At 42.1% G+C, this 15,286-nt stretch overlaps 2 protein-coding genes across 2 annotated transcripts; one reads left to right on the top strand and one right to left on the bottom strand.

Annotated features, from left to right (window-relative positions):
* The first annotated feature begins 3,162 nt into the window (after positions 1-3,162).
* ucp1 (uncoupling protein 1) lies at positions 3,163-7,988 on the top strand. The gene is made up of 7 exons (XM_062523152.1): positions 3,163-3,320; positions 4,178-4,311; positions 5,099-5,297; positions 5,433-5,630; positions 5,931-6,032; positions 6,677-6,857; positions 7,174-7,988. Exons 2-7 carry the CDS (start codon positions 4,186-4,188, stop codon positions 7,286-7,288), a joined length of 921 nt encoding a protein of 306 aa, XP_062379136.1. The 5' UTR covers positions 3,163-3,320; positions 4,178-4,185; the 3' UTR covers positions 7,289-7,988.
* A 50-nt stretch (positions 7,989-8,038) lies between these two features.
* elmod2 (ELMO/CED-12 domain containing 2) lies at positions 8,039-13,410 on the bottom strand. Its single transcript, XM_062523163.1, has 9 exons — positions 13,245-13,410; positions 11,895-12,057; positions 11,758-11,786; positions 11,269-11,366; positions 10,999-11,128; positions 10,465-10,598; positions 10,242-10,310; positions 9,982-10,115; positions 8,039-9,128 (listed from the first exon to the last, which is right to left on the bottom strand). The coding sequence occupies exons 2-9, from the start codon at positions 12,037-12,039 to the stop codon at positions 8,971-8,973; spliced, it is 897 nt and encodes a 298-aa protein (XP_062379147.1). The 5' UTR covers positions 12,040-12,057; positions 13,245-13,410; the 3' UTR covers positions 8,039-8,970.
* Between the last annotated feature and the right edge of the window lie 1,876 nt (positions 13,411-15,286).

Genomic DNA, 15,286 nt, shown 5'->3' with positions numbered 1-15,286 from the left:
CAGGTCATTCTTTGATCACAAAGTAAGTATGATGAACAGAAATGCATACCCATGTATTGCTCAACCCTATGTATTAACCTCATAACTGAAGAAATTTAGCAAAATCAATGTATAAACCTTGATTAATAAATAGGCAGGAAATAATGATAGACAAGCAAGCTAGCATTTCTATTATCAGTAGCAATACTGTTTGTGTTACTACAACTTTAGGCTTTAACAGGTACTTAATAGCCGGTCTAGAAGCACTAATAGCTGAGATTACTGTACTATGATATCCTGGGGTAAACTATGAAGGGTGTTTACTGGTATGCGAAGCATAAAGCTTGAAATTAAAGGCTTTTTCACATGTGAAATTTGACAGAGGTGCTCATCCCTGGCTTCTAGTGTACAGTAAACATGGGAAATTGCTCACCAACAAGCCAATAACCACAAATGTTTGCTTGTGCCTGCCAAAGTTAAATAGGCCTCAAGCTTTAGGCTTAACATAACACTTATACCCCCCAGGGCCGTCATGTCCAAATGACACAGCTTTTGTTGACAAATTTCAAGGGAGCGTGGATATCACAAGAGTGAGGGAAGCAGTCTCTTCCAGCCCCCTACCACAAACAGTGCATGAGCACAGTGTCATATAGCCTTTGGCACAGCTTCCCCACCCATTGGCCAAGTCTGTCAGACATACGTACAAGGCACACACTTACACACACCTGATAGTAGTTTTATTAACGTGACGTATGGGGGTGTGAGATAGAGCAACCAATCACAGTTGGACCTCTAGTTGTTAGGGGAGCAAGGGAACTGTCAATCACTAACTGCAGTTGAGCAGCACTACTGCTCAGTGCTCAGAGGCAGTGTAAATACACTGGCCTATTGATCCGTGATCACACTCACAGTTAGTGCAATGACATCACAGGCATGCAGTACCAAAGCCTAATTTCCTCATACTCAACCAATCAGAGAAGGATATCTTGCAGATGTCTTTAATGTAGACTTCAGCCTGCTCTGTCTTAGTGCCATTGTTGCACAACAGCACATTTTAATCGAGAGGAAGAACACATCACTGTGTTCTCAATGGGATTAACTAGTATCAAAGTTCACGGTGAGAGACTCCACACAGGCCTATACAGCCTGTTCACCCTTGTGTTCTGTGGCTAAACAATTATTTGAACAGACCGAATGTTTCAGTGCTAGTAGCTCCCAGCTCATTCAGCTCTGCTTTATCTTATCATAGCCGCGTCCTCTGATTTCAAATGTTTAAAGCATTGGTGATGGTGATGTGCATCGTTGTTTGGATATGAAACTCAGGAGTTGTTTTTTTGTTGACTTGGTTCGGCTGTAGAGATGAAACTGTTAGCAATTCATCCAATCTGCACACACAGTCACTTAACAATCAGTCATGGTTCAATAGTCAGTGAAAATCCATTACTTACAATGTTCCCCAAATACTTACTTCAGGGCTTTTGTTATTCATTAATTCCTCAAATCTTCTTCTTATTATAAACTCCATATTTGATGGTATAAAAGTTTGTAACGTGTTTTCCCATCAGTGTGTGTGTGTGTGGCAGGGTAATGTGTGCACTAACGTGTTCATGTTAGTGTGAGTGTGTTTGTGTGTGTTTGTGTGTGTGTGTGTGTGTGTGTGTGTGTGTGTGTGTGTGTGTGTGTGTGTGAGAGAGAGAGAGAGAGAGAGAGAGAGAGAGAGAGAGAGAGAGAGAGAGAGAGAAGCGAGAGACAATGTATGATTGTGTATGAGTTTCCCTCCCTCACCAAGAATGTAATCTCACCCTCCATGAAGGTACCAACATTGCTAACTGTAGTTGCAGACAGAGCTTAATGGTTCACTCTTGGCTCTGGGTTAATCATAGAGGAACTAAGCGTATTTAACCATGCACCCATGAAGCCTAGTGTGCTGCTGTGTGTGCAGCTCCTCAGGTTTCCTCATCACCAAACGTGTATATTACATGCTTCATATCTGGGGAAACTAAACCATCTTTGTCCTTGCTTGTTTCCATGTTAAGCTGAATGTTCAGGAACTGCTTGGTTCATGTCTGTCTTTCAAGCATTCCTTGTGATTGTGTATGAGATATATAACATCTTGTTCATTTTCTAAACAAAATACAGAACGCGTGCAATTTTTATCCTCTCCTATACTTGGTAATCCCTCCGCGGCTGTTGGAAAGGGAAACGCCGAAGCGGACTCTGAGCCAAGTGTGTTATCAGCGGCCCGTTGTGTACCTTTGCAGTGACGTCAGGAGCACTCCTCCTCAGCGCGCCACTGGCTCCATCTCAGCCTGCGACGCTGTTGACTCAGGTCACACCACCGCGCTCCCGAGGGGTCGATAGGCCAGCCAATAGCAGCCACTCAGCCAAATGATGAGCTGAAAAATGCTGAGACAAACCGCAATGTCCGAGACAAGGGACCGCCGTGACAAATAGTCAACAAATAGTAAGAAAAAAACATTAAGGAGAAGCTGAATCTGCAGGCTGATGCTGAGTGGGATGGCCTTGGACATGTCAGTGAAGTCACCATGCATACCTGGTCACTGCTCAGTTCTCAAGAACATGCCTACTTGGTTCTCAAGAACAAACAAGAACATTGGTGCTACAATCAGTGGGTAGCTAAACGTACTGATGGCTATCCTGCTGTTACTGACTCTTTAGTCCTTGGTCATCAATCCATTAATATATTAACACATGCAAATAATTAAATGAATACAAGACATCAGTCCTATAGGTATGGCACCTTTCAAAGCCATTTCCATGTCCCCAGTGAGAAAACATCTCTATCTATTGGTTGAGGGCCTGGACAGGCCATGGACCTTTGGTTGAACCTTAAAATTGATCTCCCTCTTAGTGTCTGTGTGTTCCTCAATCAAGCCTATCAATAGCATACAACTTTTACTCCAGCATAACTTATCAGGATGTTAAACATCATCAGATGTCCCCAAATAAAAACATTGTTCTTCGGCTAATTACAGCCTTACAGATTGATGTTTGCCTGGTCCTATGGCCTAAAGAGCAGTAGCAGTGGCTGTAACTAACTTGTTTGTCTGAGCGTGAGGTTTGGATAGAAGGAGGTGGACATTGCCTCTCAGTCAGTGTATGGACTTTGATTCGCTGTTGATCTCCCCCAGAGAAACGCCTCTCAAACTGGGTGTCGTAAAAGATAGAAGAAAACGTCAGCTGGTAATGATATATAAAGAAAAGAAACATGTGTGTTCTTCCTCTACTTTCCAGGCAGGCTTCAAGTGGCTAAATTCCAGCCCTGTGCCATCCCACCGCAATTCCCAAAACAATCTCAGGACTCCAAGTGGATTAATAATGTAAGTACCAATAATGCATTATTTTATGCAATTAATTAAGCAACATATTAATGAAGGGTCTTTAAGACACAGGTTTGGAGAACTGCACAAAAGTTAAATCAATTCCATCCTCTTTTGTTTGGTTTTGCAAACATCTATTTTAGTGTCACACCTTGAACCTTCAAAGGTACAGTGACATTTGGCACAAGAGCACCTGCTGTATAAAGATGAAGAGTTGAAATGAAATAGAAAGATTCGATTAACATTTTTCACTTTACTCTGGTCCTCTGTGCATCTATCTCCACTCAATTCCCCTCTTCCCCGCGGCGACTACTAATACATCCTGTATCAATGTTAGTGTAATGGGGTGGACATTTGGCAATACCTAATTTAAAGTCCAATAGTACAATTACATGTGGTGACAGGAAACAATTTGAGATGAGTGATTCAGGGCTAAAATACCTTTAGGTAATATCATTATTTGCATGGGCAAGTCATTGTACACTATTTAAGTGCATCATATCAGCATCGTACCAAGAACAATACACAACACCGCAATCCAAAATGCAAGACTATTGTGCAAGGCTATTGTGAGACTGGTTTTATTTCCAGATAACAAAGCTTCAGTGTGTCCTGTCCTTTATCTCATGTTTACTACAGTAAGAGCTTTTGCAGATCAGTGTAGTGGCAGCTATCTTTTGATGTGAATGCTTTTGAGCTTTTCCACATTCTGCTCTCCACATGCTCTGCAATGAAAAGCTCCCTCACAATATAATTGTCTGAATCTAACTGGATGTGTGTGTGTGTGTGTGTGTGTGTGTGTGTGTGTGTGTGTGTGTGTGCGTGTGCGTGTGCGTGTGCGTGTGTGTGTTAGCCAGCTGTCAGAATGGTGGGACTGAAGCCCTCGGACGTGCCCCCTCCTCTCGGTGTGAAGGTCCTGAGCGCCGGCACTGCCGCCTGCATCGCTGACCTGGTGACGTTCCCGCTGGACACTGCCAAAGTGCGGCTACAGGTACCTGACCCCTCTCACCTGACCTCCCCGCACCACACCTGTCACCTGACCTCCCGCACCACACCTGTCACCCCTCATCAGGACACACAAGCTCTGGGTTAGCCTGTGGATGCCCATTCACTCTCTGTGCCAGTGCCACCCCACTCTCTGTGTCCCTCAGGCAAATCTCTCTCCTCCGTTTATCTGTCCTTCTTCTCACCTCTCACTCTGTTTCCTTTCCTCTCCTTCTGTTCATCTTCTTCTGATTTGTTTTTCTTTGGACATTGCGGGGTAATTGCTCTGTCGCTAATTTGTTGAGAGTTGGAGTTTAACACCATGTTAAACTCCAAACTAGCGACAGAGCAATTACCCCTTCATTACTCAATGTAGATCAATTTTGCACAACGTAGATCAATTCTTTCTGAAGCTTACTACAAAAACACCACGGGGAAAAGAGTACACATTGCAATAGATCTGAGTAGCAGTAGGATGAGGATCTGAATAGGGTTTGAAAGACTGCTGCACACATGTGTAGTGCAGACAGATGTAGTAGAGACATCAATCCTTTGCCAGATGGAGCACTCAACTTGCATCTGGTATTAGGGCCATTTCTCTTACCTGTACCTATAGCCATGTGGGTGAACATAATGTTCTAACACTTTTTTCTTATTCCACTTCAAAAAAACGTTTATAGGCATACAGTGTGTCAGAGCTTGCTTGAAATATCATTGATGAGGTTGTTTGCGTAAGAGGAACTCCACCTCTTGATGTGCTGTGTGGAGTGAGACGTTGCTTCTCTATCCTCTAGATCCAAGGGGAGAAGGTGGCGGCATCAGGGATCCGCTACAAGGGCGTGTTTGGGACCATCACCACCATGATTCGGACTGAGGGGCCTCGATCGCTCTACAACGGCCTGGTGGCAGGGCTACAGCGGCAGATGGCCTTCGCCTCCATCAGGATCGGCCTTTACGACAACGTCAAAACCTTCTACACAGGCGGATCAGACAGTGAGAATTACGCTGATTGCCTCTCTCTGAATTTGTGTCTTACAGTAATTCATCCATCCACACACCATTTTGTCATCTAACTTTTTTGTTTCTCTTCCTACCTCCATCCCCTCCCTTGACCCCCTTCAACACCAGACGCCAGCATTGGCATCCGTATCCTGGCTGGTTGCACCACGGGGGCCATGGCGGTGTCCTGTGCCCAGCCCACGGACGTGGTGAAGGTCCGCTTCCAGGCCCAGCAGAACCTGCAGGGTGTGGCCCGCCGCTACAATGGCACTATGCAGGCATACCGCCAAATCTTCCAGCTCGAAGGACTGAGAGGACTGTGGAAAGGTGAGGGAGTGTCTCAGCGTCCTAGATTAGAACATGGAACAGAACAACCCTTTGGAGTGTGCGCTTGCAATACTATCAATCAAATGAGAACTGTGTTAGGACTCAATTTAGTGTGTAAACTTGATGCAATAAGTAGAGTTCACATAAATTTGCAGACTTGAACCTCATATTGAGATGTAAAAGAGTTTTTTGTCTTCCATCATCATACAGTCTCTCAGTTTTACTGCTGATTAAGAGCCAAATATCTCAAATGTAATATTTTCAAAATATTGTTCAAACCGAATCTTTCTTTGATCCCAGGAACGCTACCCAACATCACTAGGAATGCCCTGGTCAACTGCACTGAACTGGTGTCTTACGATCTCATCAAAGAAGCCATTCTCACTCGGCAGCTCCTGTCAGGTATAAGGACACATGAAAGAACACAGTGTTTAGTGTTTAGTGTCTAGCTTTATCCTCTGAGGCAATCCACATATGCCTGCGCTATCAGATCACAATCAGAAATGTCAGACACTAAAGAATTAGTTTTCATCAGAGGGAAATAGAACCCCTGCGTTGTCTTTTAAGTAGATAACAAAAGGCTTGACACTCACAAAAGTGTGCAGAGCAAGTGTTATCTTTTGGCTTTTTTTATGACGGTTGGAGATAACAGTGTAATAGATTTTGAACTGAAGGCCTAAATGCAGCATGCCCTGCCTGCTATTGGACATACAGTATGTGATGTAACAGGACTGAGATAGTAGGTACAGAGAACATGGCAATCTGGTGAATCATCATCTAATGCATGTCAGCTCAGCTGGTTGATTGGGGTTGTGGGAATTACCTTCCACCTGGTATATTAGCATGGCCAGTGGTGGGTACAGTATGAATTAATTAGGATTGCCAATTCAGGATAAATGTAAAAGTATCAACTCATAAGGGGATTTTTTTGTTTACCAATTAAGGAAACGACAGGTTGTCACTTAAAAGATCTTTGATTTGGCTTTAAAGTTCACACATAGACAAACTTGTGTTCAGTATGTGACCATGCCTTCTCCTCCTCACAGATAACCTGCCTTGCCACTTTGTGTCTGCTTTTGGAGCTGGCTTCATCACCACAGTGATCGCCTCCCCTGTGGATGTGGTCAAGACGCGCTACATGAACTCTCCCCCTGGCCAGTACAAAAGTGCCATCAACTGTGCCTGGACCATGATGACCAAAGAAGGGCCCACAGCCTTCTACAAAGGGTGGGCATCCACACACACACACACACACGCACGCACGCACGCACGCACGCACAGACACACACACACACACACAAACGCACGTGCACACACACACACACACACACACACACACACACACACACACCCACACACACACACACAAATGCACGCACACACACACACACGCACGCACGCATGCACATTTATTCAAAATAATTCCTAAGCAGTTTTGAGGGATTATATAGCCCTTCTACCTGTTCTCGAGAGCTGTTCTTGAGAGTGTTCACCTCCCTCTCTACACCAACCCTCTTAATGACGTCTCTCTGTCTCACCACAGGTTCGTTCCCTCTTTCCTGAGGCTGGGTTCGTGGAACGTTGTGATGTTTGTGTCGTTCGAGCAGCTCAAGAGGCTTATGATGGTCTCCAAGAAGAAAATGGAGGCTACTACGTAGGAAGGAGCCTAAAAAAAGTTCACCTTGCTCCCACCTCCACCACCCCAATTTATAGACTGAGTGAGAGTGCTCTGAGAGGACCTTGCCAATCCATTGAGTTGCTTGTGTTGGAACTGCATGGAATCAAAGAGAAAGACTGCCCCCTTCTGGACACCTACTGTCAGTGTTAATGCTGACGTCTGTTGCTCATCTTCCCAAATTCTCCCTTTGCTGCCTTGGTATTCACCCAATGCCCATGGATTTTCAAATGTGCTAATATGTAGCTTGTATGTAAACCGTGAAATGTTTACTTTTAAAAATTGCGGTTAAAATATTTTTTTATATATATGACACTATGACAGTAACTTATACAACATGTTTAATTTCTCTAACCTACGGTGCTGTCAGTGCTAAAGGAGATGTCCTCGGCATGCATACAGGAGGGCGATGTTGAAGAGTTCACATCCTGGTCACTAGGACACCTGTGTACTTTTATTTATTTGGAAAGACCCTTGAGGTCCAGATACACAGGAATATCCTTTGAGAGAACATGCTGCCTGACCTGCCAAATGCACAAACATCATCTCACACATACTGATGTACGTCTCAAAGCAAACACACCACTTCACACACACTGATCTAAGTCTCAGCGCAAAATGGGGCCAGCTACACATCCATAAAAAAGGAAACTTCTATTTATTAAAAATAACGTGCCACATAATATCTTATATTTGTTATGTTTCCTTTATTGAACCACACAAACACACACACTTCCTCTGTTAGAAACATCAGACACTGTCTGGAATTAAATTTATTTACCATGAAGCACATTATTGACAGTATAAATGACTTGAGCGGGACTGTAAAAAATTACAAATTAGTGTTACTTTTCAAATCATGAACACTTTCAATATAAATTAAACATAGCGGTTACATCATTATCAAACAGTTAACTTACTATGCTCACATAAAATCAGTCAGGCACAAACCGTGCCATCTGCACTCACATGTTCAAAGTGGTGCCTTGATCACTTTTATTTGAGTTATTTATACTTATTTCATCGACTCAAAGGATGAAACGACTATAGAAGTGTGCTTGTTGAAATGTAAGGACCCGATGAGAATTTTCGTACCGATGGAAGAACGCATTAAAACATGCAAAATAACATTTAATTGCCTGTCACCACACAGCACAATTTAGTCAGGATAAAACACTTATGGTTGTCCTATTTTTGTACAGGTTTGATCTCCTTCTCTAGACATAAATACTAGATTTCCTGAGATGATGTACTTTTACAGACAAGGAGGCAGCACTGAATAAATATGTGAAAACACCTCACACGAGCATTAAACCCAATCTTAAGCTCTAGCTAGTCTCAACAACTATCCTAGGAGAAAAAAATACTTTTTAAAAATAGGCAAGTGTGCAAGCTGACATCTCTTAGACTCCTTGACAACAAAGAGGTTTAACCTACAACTACAAACGTCAAGCCTTTCAAACAAAGAACTGGAATGTTCATTAGGAACATGTTGGAAGGAATTCCCTTAGAGCACCACTAGGATGCTGTAAACAAAATATGAAACAATGGTGTTGTGTGTAGCTAAAAAGGGGAATATTTTTTCTATTCAGTTCTTAGGTGACATTCTATCTGGGCACAAACACGTGGTAAGTATGGGAGGCGATTCGTTGTTCTGTTTCAAGTTCAGTTTTTAGAATCCACATTCAAGATTAGAGTCACATCAGGGTCCAGAAGGAGTTTCTTGACCTTCTCGTGAAATTTCTCTCGATATGTGTTAAACTCCATGATGCTCTCAGGCTCCTCCAGGATCCAGAACTTGTTGAACTCGTACGCTAGGTAACCTGGCAAGAGAATGGACATTTTAGTCTTTCACATACAGTATGCCTAATACAAGCCTAAGGTAAAACTGAGGCTTTAAATGAGTCTGCAAGTTCCCTATAGCTGCTTTCAGACACGTCCTCAACGGTATCTGCGGATCTTTGTCAAACAGAGGTCCGATGCTTCGGGTGACTCAGATATGATGCTAACATGCGAACATTATGTGTGAACGACACCGATGCACACGAGACACCAGAATCTCTTCATGTTCTTCCCTTCGTTCAGACACAAGCTCATTTTACATAATGTCTGTCGGAAATACTTGGGAGGGGAGAAGTGCCATAGCCGGCTAAGTTGGGAGCTCAAAATGTCCGGTTATGCTGTTCAGATACACGGCCCAACCGCTCGACAGTCGCAGAACATGCAGACTTAGACCTACTGTATGTCTGAAGGCAGCTTATGCATGCTTGCTGTAGTACTTTGCTTTAAAGATTCAGCCTGGGATTCTGTTTCAGTTTCCCAAAAAGTTGTTGACTCTTGTGTTCAACAGCCCATCAAATTACACTCCTCCTTTCCCCACCTTGTTTACCATTTACAGCTTGGACAAATTAATTTATATATGGTCATTCATACACACACACACACACACACACACACACACACACACACACACACACACACACACACACACACACACACACACACACACACACACACACACACACACACACACACACACACACACACACACACACACACACACACACACACACACAGCTAAGGCTAAACCTTTCCTAATAAGAACATCTTACATGTGCACTACAGGCAGCTTGTCTATGAAACTGAAGGGGTACAGAAGGTTGTCTGTTTACTCACAGTAGAGCAGGTGAAAGTGCTTCATCTGGGGCCGATCCTCGACACTGTTATAGAAGTGAAACTTGAGCGCCCCACTCTTCAGCAGGCTGTAGGCCATCTCTGTCAGGTTGATCCCCACTATAGCGTACGAGTACCTGTTCGCCAAGCACAGAACTAAATGACAAAGCTCTCCAGCAGCGCGGATATCAATGCCTCACACTGAGGAGCAAATGGTTCAGAACTGAAAACAAAACACATGGCTTGAGAAGAGTGATACTCACCCCATTTTGGGATGGTTGGCGTGTGAGAGGACCTGCCGTGCTGCTTCAGTGTAGTTCTCACTGAAAAACCTGAAATGAATAACAGACAAGACGAACACTGCAGTGAAAGCAGTCACAACACACACTTATACATTTGTACCGGTGGAACATTCTCACAAAAAATAAATGAAGTTTATTCATGCACACTCAAACACAGAACTGAAGTCTAGCAGTCCACACTTACACAAGATTGGTCAGGCCGAGCATTCCCATTCCGCGGAAGTCCGTCTTGGGATCATCGCCTTGGAAACCAATGTCCCCCCACTGCTTAGTGATTCTGGACTCCAGTTTTGTGGAAGGCATCAGGAGATCCCAGAGCTGGACAGAGACAGATGAACAGTCACTTACTCACTTACTCAACAAGTGACAACACTTACACCCCCCCCCCCCACACACACACACACACCTATGAAAACTACTATTTTCACTTCATCACTGAAAGACCTGAAACAAAAGGGGCACCATGCAACTGAATGTGGGTTTTTAGCAAAGGAGAACGTAGGGCTAACGAGTGCCTAATGTCAACCAGGTATCAAGGGGACTGTGGCATCTCCAGATCACGGGAACATATCGTTACTGTTCATCAGGCTGAAATAAATAAATGAAAGCTACCATCTACCACCAACCATTAAATCTCTCATCTAAATATTTGACTCTTCTCAAGATAAGAGAGGTGACGCGCTGATGATATAGCCGTCACATTAAAAAGCAGCATTACCTTCAAAAGCATCTTCTCATGTTCTTCCTTGTCACAGTCAAATATCTCTTTTCTTAGCTGTTCCACAGATTGATAAAGATTATTGTACCCACTTATTTGGCACAAACATGATTTCAGATTCTTCTTAAACCTTTAAAAGACATGCATAAAGCCACAGTTCAATGACCAAGTTATATCACATTGGAATATGCTATCATCTCTTATCCTCTTGTTGTAAATATCTTATGAAGATTAGCATGGCAGTACTCCAAAGAAATAAAATTAACATACGTGGGATCTTTCTGTTCTTTGATGCTTTTTTCCCTCATTATTTTCTCCACATAGTCCTCCAGAGTGTCTTCCTCTGCATTCACCGATGCCTTCAATACCTAGAAAACAGCACAGGAGAACTACATCTAAGCTTACACTGACATTGCATTGATCGGCATAGAGATGTTCCACAATGGACTGAAGATCGTTCAACAATTAACTGAGAATCTGAAATCTCCTAAGATTTACTAAGATCAATATTCCTTAAGCCACTGAAGTAGCCCTTCACCACAATACAAAGGTCATCTTCCAAAATGATTGTGAAATAACTGACTACATAAACACATCAACTGGTTATAAACAGATAAATGGTCTAGAAAATCAACAAAGCATACATAATTATCAAAGCACGGACCCTTGCAAACTACACAACAAGCAGTCTGTTACACACTTAATTTTGACTTTGTGTACTCTAAATGCACACTGATAAACAGTGGTGTTATCCCTTACCTTGCTCTTTGAAGACTCCAGGGAATACTCTACAGGCATAAGGGAACAAGGGAAGTTGAAATTGTAAGATAAACCAATAAATACAGATGGAGGGAGAGAGAATGGTGGGAAACACATTGTGGCAAAAGTGTCTTCACCTGCCATTGCTGTCCTCTTTGCTCCAGGCTTGTAGCCCATACATATCCTCTGGAGCTCGCATTTCCCAGTGAGTTGCCGTAGAAGCCACTTCAACAAAAATCGCAGGAAGGATGTGTATAGGTACTGAAAGATACACCCCAACATCTTCTAATGGATATAAAACTACATGCAAAGACAAACACAACCATAAAGGTTACAATTAAATCACTTGTTGAGCTACTTTAACAACAATAACAAACTTACTGAATTAGGAGGACGTCTTTGGAAAATTACGATCTCGTTCATGGCTTTCAAGTGCCCTCACTTTAACCTGGCATGCAACTTGACTAACTACCCTACAACTAACTCACATTCAGATATGGTGACTGCGAGGTCTTACAGTCACAGGTTGATAGGACAGATCAATGAGCAGCCTGTTCAATCACAGTCTTTATCGACATAACTGAAAAGGGGCCAACCAAAATACTGAGTGTGGCAATAAGATTCACTTTTCACTGATGCTGACGTGAATCAAATTTCAACAATTCGTGAGGTAGTCATCAGCAGCAAACACGTCGATACTACCTTACATTTTCATTTTAATGAGCGAAAGTTTATAAGACAAATATGATGCTAAGTGACCATTATGTTACAAGTAAAACACAACATAAATGTACATGCATCGCTAGCTTTCAGATCAACTTTGCTGATGGCCAATGGTGACAACGGAATGAATGAACCTATGCTACCTTCTGTTGTTTTGTTTAATTATCTAGCCATGTTAACACCATAGACCTAAGAGAAATGGACAAACAGACTAGGTGATTAACATTGGTTCACATGGTGGCGATAGCAAGACCTGATTACAAGAATGAAATGCTATATTGCTGCAATGAGATAAATAGGCATGTAGCTCATATACTGACGCTATTTTTTATTATTATTATAAATTTACGAAGAGTTTCACTGCCCAACAACTAGTGAGTTCATATTCACAACCAGCTGTTTCAACAAGACAGCTCATTTCAATTCAACGCTTCAAAAATGCTGGTATTTTGACTAGCCTTTACAATAACGTTACACGTCAGCAGTCGAGCTAATGTTATGTTACCCGAAATGTTGCATCCTTCAATCTACAAGGAAAGAAACACTTGAATAAAACATACGTTTTATAAACATAAACTTGCACAAACACAAAGTAGCATGGATAAGAAGAGCTTGGCTTGCTAACTAGCTTGGCTCACTACGTTAACGTGGATATTACATTAGCAGCTACCTGATGCTGTGATAGCATAATGTTAGCTGGCTAGCATAGCAATAATGTAGCAACAACAGGTTGTCAAAAGATGGTTTTACCCCGAGCGACTTACAGGAGTAGGCGATCCCAGAAGAATACCCTCTTAAAAATGGATCGGTAAGAGTACAAAATTCAAATAGACAATCTCTTAATTATTGCTGAAATCACAGATTGCAGTGCACTCTTGAAAGTAGGATGAAGTACAATACACCGTTCAGTCGTGGACGTGCAACAGAGAGCTCCCGGAAACCAACTGGCCTAAATGACATGCGCAAAGAATCCTACCCCCCTAGGTGAGCAGCTTGCTCAAAAATGCCCTTGCCCATCGAAAGAGAGCGTAGTTGCATTAGAAATAGGTTGGAAAAGCTAAACAGTCATCTTAGTTGGCCCGTTGCTGTATGAGTGAGAGTGACAATGCCCCAGTAAATCATATTAATTGATCATAATAATTAATTAATAGTTAAAGTTTAACTATAAAGTTTAAGTAGGTTCTGTTGCCCCTTTGGCAACATATCATGACAGTGCATGCACATTTAATTGTACTTATTGTAATAAGTATTGTATATTGTATATTGTAGGCTATATTGTATATGCATGCATTGCACTGCAAAGCAAAATGACGCCCAGCCCAGATCCTTCAAAAAATCGTATGGCCCACCTGACACTTTACAGGTAAAGCCGGAGCCAGGCCTGACTTTGCAAACCCTTATCCTCATTCAAGGCTAGGTCACTATGGTAAGGTATTTATTGACTGGTAAAGTTGGGTAAAAAGAGGTATAACAAAAATACTATTTTGTCAATTTATCTTTGTGTCAGGATGAAAACAATGAGGATACAATTAATCTTGAAAGGAAGATGAAAAATAACTCAAACAACTAAATTGTTTTGATAAAAAAGACAAGTGACACAATTATTGGCACCCGAGCATTTAATACTTTGCTAGCTCTCCCTTTACCAATAAACAGCTCGTAATATTCTCCTATGACATTCCAGGTGGGAGAATACATAGAAAATGGATTTGAGACTATTCTTCTTTACAAAATCTCTCATGATCATCCAGAGTCAGAGGTCCTCACTTATGCATTCTCCTATTTGACTCACCCCTCTGTTTTTCTATGGAGTTTAGACCAGGGGACTGAGATGGCATTGACAGAAGCTTGATTTTGTGCTCAGTAAGCCGTTTTTGTTTTGATGCAGATATGTGTTTTGGTTCATTGACCTGCTGAATGATCCAATCATGGTAGGTTGCTCAGGTATTCTTGGAGTTCATGATAGGCCTATGTTCCCTAATGAGATTCCTAGGGCCTTTAGAATAGTTAGCCCTATAGCCAATCATAGACCCTCCACCATAATTATCACTAGGCATAGGGAATATAGGCAATAGAGCACGATTCCTGCATGACTAAGTATAATTTAGAAACTACTTAAATTACATTATTTTACAATTAAATGACAGGAAAGGCTTTTAGCTGGCAAACCAACATGACACTTTTCTGTAGCTCTTCAACAGTGATTCTAGTTTTGCCTGTCTTACCATCCTCCTCACTGTGTGTGGGGGCAAGATAAACATGGTTCTTTGTCCAAGCAAGTTTGTTACATTTCCAGTTGATTGGAACCTTTTCTGTAAAATGACTAGGGCATTTGACCTTTGTGTCATACCTTAGTGAAAATTGATCATATAGCTGAAAGTTAACTAAGTTGAATATGAATGAAACAAAAACATCTTACATTTTGTTTATGTCTTGGGGTGCCAGTAGTTGTGGCACGTGTTTTTGTTAAGATATACATATACACACACACATAGGCTACATAAATGTGTAGGGCACTGAAGCCTGCAGATGCCAGACTGTGCTTAAGCAGAGTAGCCTAATTAACGTTTATTTAAATGACAAAGTGCTTCAGCAAAGAAATGATTTTTTGTACAATTTTGCACATCTTTTTTTAAGACTTAGCCTACAAGGCAGGAGTTCATTGTTCCAAGTTGCAACGACCCCGAAACCTCTCCCTTTCACTCATAACGATTGTGAGTGAGATGTGCTACCACTGTCCGAGATTGTTTTGGTCTATTACTGCAGTAGGCTCTCAGACTCCACTAACCAGACACGCATCTCATCG

This window comes from Sardina pilchardus, chromosome 2 (assembly GCF_963854185.1).
Source record: "Sardina pilchardus chromosome 2, fSarPil1.1, whole genome shotgun sequence".
In the NCBI taxonomy this organism is placed as follows: Eukaryota; Metazoa; Chordata; class Actinopteri; order Clupeiformes; family Clupeidae; genus Sardina; species Sardina pilchardus.
Note: the sequence above shows the minus strand (reverse complement) of the source record. Positions and strands in the feature narration are given on the sequence as shown.

Bases quoted from the DNA above. Each gene is read 5' to 3' on its own strand.
- ucp1 (XM_062523152.1), top strand. From the start codon at position 4,186: ATGGTGGGACTGAAGCCCTCGGACGTGCCCCCTCCTCTCGGTGTGAAG. The intron at 4,312-5,098 runs GTACCTGACCCC...TCTATCCTCTAG, and splicing joins CTGCCAAAGTGCGGCTACAG to ATCCAAGGGGAGAAGGTGGC. The intron at 5,631-5,930 runs GTGAGGGAGTGT...CTTTGATCCCAG, and splicing joins ACTGAGAGGACTGTGGAAAG to GAACGCTACCCAACATCACT.
- elmod2 (XM_062523163.1), bottom strand. From the start codon at position 12,039: ATGTTGGGGTGTATCTTTCAGTACCTATACACATCCTTCCTGCGATTT. The intron at 10,599-10,998 runs GTAATGCTGCTT...GTCTCTGTCCAG, and splicing joins ATGAGAAGATGCTTTTGAAG to CTCTGGGATCTCCTGATGCC. The intron at 10,116-10,241 runs GTGAGTATCACT...CTTGGCGAACAG, and splicing joins GCCAACCATCCCAAAATGGG to GTACTCGTACGCTATAGTGG.